Source organism: Trypanosoma cruzi, genomic scaffold, assembly GCF_000209065.1.
Source record: "Trypanosoma cruzi strain CL Brener 1047053517131 genomic scaffold, whole genome shotgun sequence".
NCBI classification, from domain to species: Eukaryota; Euglenozoa; class Kinetoplastea; order Trypanosomatida; family Trypanosomatidae; genus Trypanosoma; species Trypanosoma cruzi.
Window position 1 is genome coordinate 594,514 of NW_001849574.1, and position 5,276 is coordinate 599,789.

General features: G+C 49.5%; 2 protein-coding genes and 1 pseudogene across 2 annotated transcripts, besides 8 other annotated features; all 3 read right to left on the reverse strand.

Annotated features, from left to right (window-relative positions):
• Tc00.1047053511515.9 (hypothetical protein, conserved) lies at positions 1-1,026 on the reverse strand (the record flags this gene model as incomplete). Its single annotated transcript, XM_799028.1, has 1 exon — positions 1-1,026. A coding segment is annotated over one exon (1,026 nt), but the record flags the coding sequence as incomplete, so codon positions are not given.
• Positions 1-5,276: a sequence feature (heterozygous, non-Esmeraldo-like haplotype).
• Positions 1,106-1,128: a microsatellite.
• Positions 1,318-1,338: a sequence feature (AT_rich).
• Positions 1,455-3,806, reverse strand: Tc00.1047053511515.20 (annotated as a pseudogene).
• Positions 3,837-3,865: a microsatellite.
• Positions 3,984-4,039: a sequence feature (AT_rich).
• Positions 4,240-4,308: a sequence feature (A-rich).
• Positions 4,470-4,493: a microsatellite.
• On the reverse strand, positions 4,657-5,276 carry Tc00.1047053511515.40 (heat shock 70 kDa protein, mitochondrial precursor, putative; the record flags this gene model as incomplete). Its single annotated transcript, XM_799027.1, has 1 exon — positions 4,657-5,276. A coding segment is annotated over one exon (620 nt), but the record flags the coding sequence as incomplete, so codon positions are not given.
• Positions 4,658-4,752: a microsatellite.

Below are 5,276 nucleotides of genomic sequence, written 5' to 3' on the forward strand. Positions count from 1 at the left end.
ACGACTCCGCTTGTTGCAGTTGTAGTAGCCGGCGTTGTGCTCCGACCAGGGACCCAGGCAGACCCAGCAGTACTCATGATGGCAGCGAACACATGTCATATGATTGCAACCCATGTTTTTCTCCACACGTACTGCACAATTGGGGCATCCCTTCGTCATATGTTGGATAAGTGCAAGTGAGGGCTCATTCTCTTGCACCATCCTTTCCCAGCGCTGCATCATATCACATGTCGCCGGGGCGTGGGGAGCACAAAGACAATTAAAACAAAACTTCAGCTTACACACATGGCATTGGACTTCTAGACTCGACTCTCGTATGGCCTTGACGCATATCACCCCCTCGCAAGTTGCCTCGTTGGGGCAACAGCACATGTGTCTGTTGCTAATAAAATAATCATTGAGGAAACGCCGCTGGACCTGACCGTATTCTCTTGCCGGCAGAAGCTCTTTAAACAGATTCAACCCCACCAGACTGTGGCACCCACGTATCGGGCACCTTTTGTCGAGTAAGTCATGGCCATGCTTGACCGCACAAAGAAGATTTGTTCGCAGGCAATTGACGCATAAAAAATGACGGCAATTTCCAAGGGCCACGCTCTCCCCTGCGGGCACATCATCACCGCATATGGGGCACTCAATAGGTTGGTCGCCCCTTATCAACTCCGCGCCAGCACCACCACTATGAAAAGCTGCCTCCGTAATTCTTAGTTCACTGTTGACTTTATCCATTTCGTTAAAATACTTCTCAAGCGTGGCGTCATTCATCTTCCAACCGTAATGGCGCAAAACAAGTAAAGCAGCCTCTGGCGTAAGGCCGAGAATTTCATTTACCTTCTCAACGTCTCTTTGCAGATCCCCTAAAACTTCACTTATTGACAACGTAGTAAAAAGCCATGCCTCTGCACGGGCACCCACAGGCCGCCGCAAAGCCTCCGCGGGTGACACCAGCGCCCATTCACCGCCATTGCCTTCGTAGTCTACCGCGTATTCCTCACTTTCGTAGTATTCTTCTTCCACGTACGACATTCAATCAAACAACCGCACTAAAAACAAAACAAGCAAACAAAAGCGCAGTCAGAGCCCCCCGATCACTGCACACACACACAGAGAGAGAGAGAGAGAGAGAGAAAAAAAGCTTAAGAAAAGCACACACAAATAATAAAGCACTGAAAATATCACAAGTCCCATCACAAACAAACACCTACACACAAAAACGCATGTACGTTCCTTCAATTCCCAACAGGAACCGCAATAGTACGACTTTGGTTCTTGCGAAGAAATTTCGCCTCACATCATTTTAACCCCTTTATTGTTTACTAATAAATAAATAAAAAAAAACGAGGGGAGGTGCCACACCCATACCCCACGTAAAAAAAATTTTTTTTTCTTCTTCTCTTCATTCTCTCAATTAACCGTCATTGTTTCCTCTCTCACAGACTCACCCCTCGCAACTTTATCGGAGAGCCAAAGACCTGCCCATCGACCACCGCTTATACCAAGCCACATCACTTGGACTAATGCGTGGTCTCACCTTCTGCAGGGCGGCGTCAACATCCTCCCGGGTGATGTGTGCGGCTTTTGCATCCATCGTCACTCGAAGAAATGCCGCTTCCTTCACTACTGCAACAACTTCAGCACCGCTATAACCCTCCGTTCTGTTGGCCACGTAGTCGGCATCAAGATCCGTTGCAACAGGAATGCGAGCGAAATGAATGCTGACAATCGCCCGGCGTTCTGAGACGTCTGGCAACCCAACGTAGACTTTTCGATCAATACGCCCAGGCCGCAAGACAGCCGTGTCGATGTTGTCGGGGCGATTTGTCGCCGCCACAAAAACAAGCGCATCGGATTTTTCGTTCAGCGCGGCGGGAAGTCCGTCCAATTCGGTAAGAAACTGCGAGATAACGCGGTCCGAGACTCCGCCACTCCCTCGGTGCGCGCACATGCCGTCAAGCTCATCAATAAAGATGACACATGGAGCCACCGCACGTGCACGCGTAAAAATATCTCGCACTGCCTTCTCACTGTCTCCAACCCACTTTGAGAACACCTCCGGCCCTTTGACGGAAATAAAATTCATTTTGGATTCGTTGGCAAGGGCTTTGGCCAGCATCGTTTTGCTGCACCCCCGTGGGCCCATACAGAAGAACACCTTGTGGTGGTGAAAGTTTGAACTTGCGAAAGATCCATTGCTGCTTTCCAAGGCACCACGCCACACAATCTTGTAGGGTCTTCTTCGCATCCTCACTCCCACCAATGTCGTTCCATGTTACATTCGGCACGGATACCTCAAACTGCTTTAGTGCAGAGGGCCGTACCAACTTTGCTGCCGCCAGGAGAGCCTCATCCGATACGGCTACATTTCCCGTCATCTTGAAATTCTCCACCATAGCCACCTCCACCAGGCGGGCAAGGTCACACTGCGTGAAGCCATGGGCTTCCTGCGAGACAGTTAAGAGGGTTTCCTCCGAAACGCTATCAAGTGCATCACGCTCCTTTAAACATGTTTTTAGACACACATATCGTTCCTCCGCCGATCCAGGCGTGAGCAGCGTCACACGTTTACCAAAGCGCTCAGGTGTTAATAAAGAGCGATCCAACGACTCTGTTGATGTGGCGGAAGCGATAACACAAACGTCAAGACGACGCCCCCAAATGTCATCGAGCTCCTCTTTCAAGGTCGCCGCCACAACCGTTGCCGCCCACAAAGACCCTGCTGTAGAGCTGCCTTTGGTTCCGCAGATAAGGTGAAGGTCGTCAATTAACACAGTTGAGGGCGCAGCGACCTTTGAACGCGCAAACGCCTCACGCAACACTGTCGCTGTAGACACATCACTCATCTCTCCTTGTGGAAGCTCCTGAACTAAAATTGTTTCCACGTGACGACACTTCAGAGTTGCCGCGTCTCGACCCTCTTGCTGAAGAAAGCGACTCTTACCAGTGCCAGATTCGCCTAACACCAACACGTGTTGCAAATTGCATGTGCCCTTCAACAAATCTTGAGAGTTTTCAGAGCTTTCATTTTCAATATGAATTTCACAGCCCCCGTCCCGTATCACCGTACAATCCAAAAGAAAACCCAACATGGCCTGAATTTGCTTCTTCTTCCTTTGATCCTTCACATCCGCACCGAACTGTACACATTGAACCACCTCAACGCAAAATGGTTGTGTCGCAACACGCACGATCGCTCTCATTCCCCTGTAAACCAATCGGTTCCGGTACTGACGCCGGAAGGCGGAGCGCACCTGCAAAAACGGGAGCTTCACCGATCCCTCCAGCTGCATCGCAGCTGTTTCCTCAGGTGGATCAAAGGCTATCTCCAGAACTACTAAATCAAGCGGCGCCGATGGGAGAGGTTGTTTCATCACAGACACATTCGCCTGTTTATCGGCAAGGGCCGCAGCTACCTCGTTAGCAAGTTCTATGGTTTGTGCATGGCACGAAGAAGAAATAAATGCCTCCGCATACGCCTTAGAATTACCTGCAACAATATGCAGCACTGCTCCACTTACAATACCCAAGGCCCGAAACGAAGACGGAGAGAGCCGTGCTTCGTTGGAAGGCAAAGAATTATTGGAGCGTATTTGCAAAGATAATGCCGCACCTGACACATCACTAGGCCCCATACACGGTGGGGTAGAGAGATCCAACGACAAGCGAACCGCGCCTAATCCCGGATGCCCTTCGCGTCCTCGCTCTCTTGTCGGGGTTTCCTCCATTTTACCTGCCGACTCCCGTACAAAGCCCGTTCCATCCGCATTCGGCCGAATGGGTGGTTTATACCGTGCCTTCTTTGGCCCCATCCTATAATTTTTATTATACGCTACAGAATGAATAACAACAATAACAATAATAATAATAAAAGTGCACCGTAAAAAAAAAAAAAAAGCCCACGCATCCACACCATCACCAATGACAACAGCCAAAACAAAAACAGTCTCCGGAATTTTAGTAAAAATTTATATGTTCATCTCTTAAACAAATAATGAAATATTTTTTTTTACGTATTTAAAGAAATATATAAACAAAATAAAATGTATGAAAGATAGTACTTCTCTTGCCTCCTAAAAATCCTTTTCCCTCCCCGCCTCTGGCGGCTCATTGCGCATTAAATACGAAATATGAAGTAACGGCTAACACATATGCCGCACAAAACACCCTACACGTGGCTGCTCCCTCGTCGCCCTCCCCTGCCATCACCTTACAATCAGTGAAAAAGGAAAAACACAAACGCTCAAGAAAAAATAAAAACAAAAAACAAAAGAAGTAAAAACAAAAGAAGAAAGGAAAAAAAAAAAAAGGAAAGCTCCAGCAAGCAGCTGAAAATCCTTTTCATTTGTTTCTTCAAAAGAGGTTTTTTTTTTCCCTCCATCCCCGCATTTTACCACCTCCTTTTCCCCTTCATCCCCTGCACAAAGAGCTGCGAAAAGTACTATCAAACAAACCCAATTAAACACCTCAAATAGAACAACAACAACAACAACAAAAACTGAAAAATGCGTTGCCATCAATTCGGTGAGTAATACTACAACAAAAATCTTCTATAATAGTGCGCAAATCCGCACACAGACGTAGAAACAAAAATATTAATAACAAACGAAAAAGTAACAAGCGAGCAAATTACCATCGCAAAAACAATAGGCACTCCTATTCTTACTGCTTCTGCTGATCACCCTGCTGCTGTTGTTCGCCCTGACTGCTGTCAGTGTTGCCGCTGGAGCTGCTGCTGTTCGCCGCGGCGGCCTGCTGGTATTCCGTGCGGCCGCATTCCATAACCGCCTTCTGCAACTTGTCCGTTGCCGCCGAAAGCTCGTCCTTCGTCACGTTGGGGTTCTCCATGGACTTGCGGAGCTCCGCGAGCAGCGTGCGCACATTCTCCTTCTCGGCATCGCTCACGTACTTCCACTCCGTCAGCTGGCGCTCCGCCGTGTTCGCCTGCGTCTCGGCATTGTTGCGCACCTCCACCAACTCGCGCTTCAGGCGGTCCGACTCCGCGTGCGACTCGGAGTCACGGATCATCCGCTCAATCTGTTCCTTGCTCAGGCCGCCACTCGCCGTGATGGTGATGTTCTGCGTCTTCCCGGTCGCCTTGTCCTTCGCCGTCACGTGACAGATGCCGTTGGCGTCAATGTCAAACGTCACCTCGATCTGCGGCACGCCGCGCGGCGCCGGCGGGATGCCCACCAGGTCGAACTGGCCCATCATCTGGTTGTCGGCCGCCATCTCACGCTCACCCTGGAACACCTTGATGCCCACCTGCGTCTGGTTGTCCG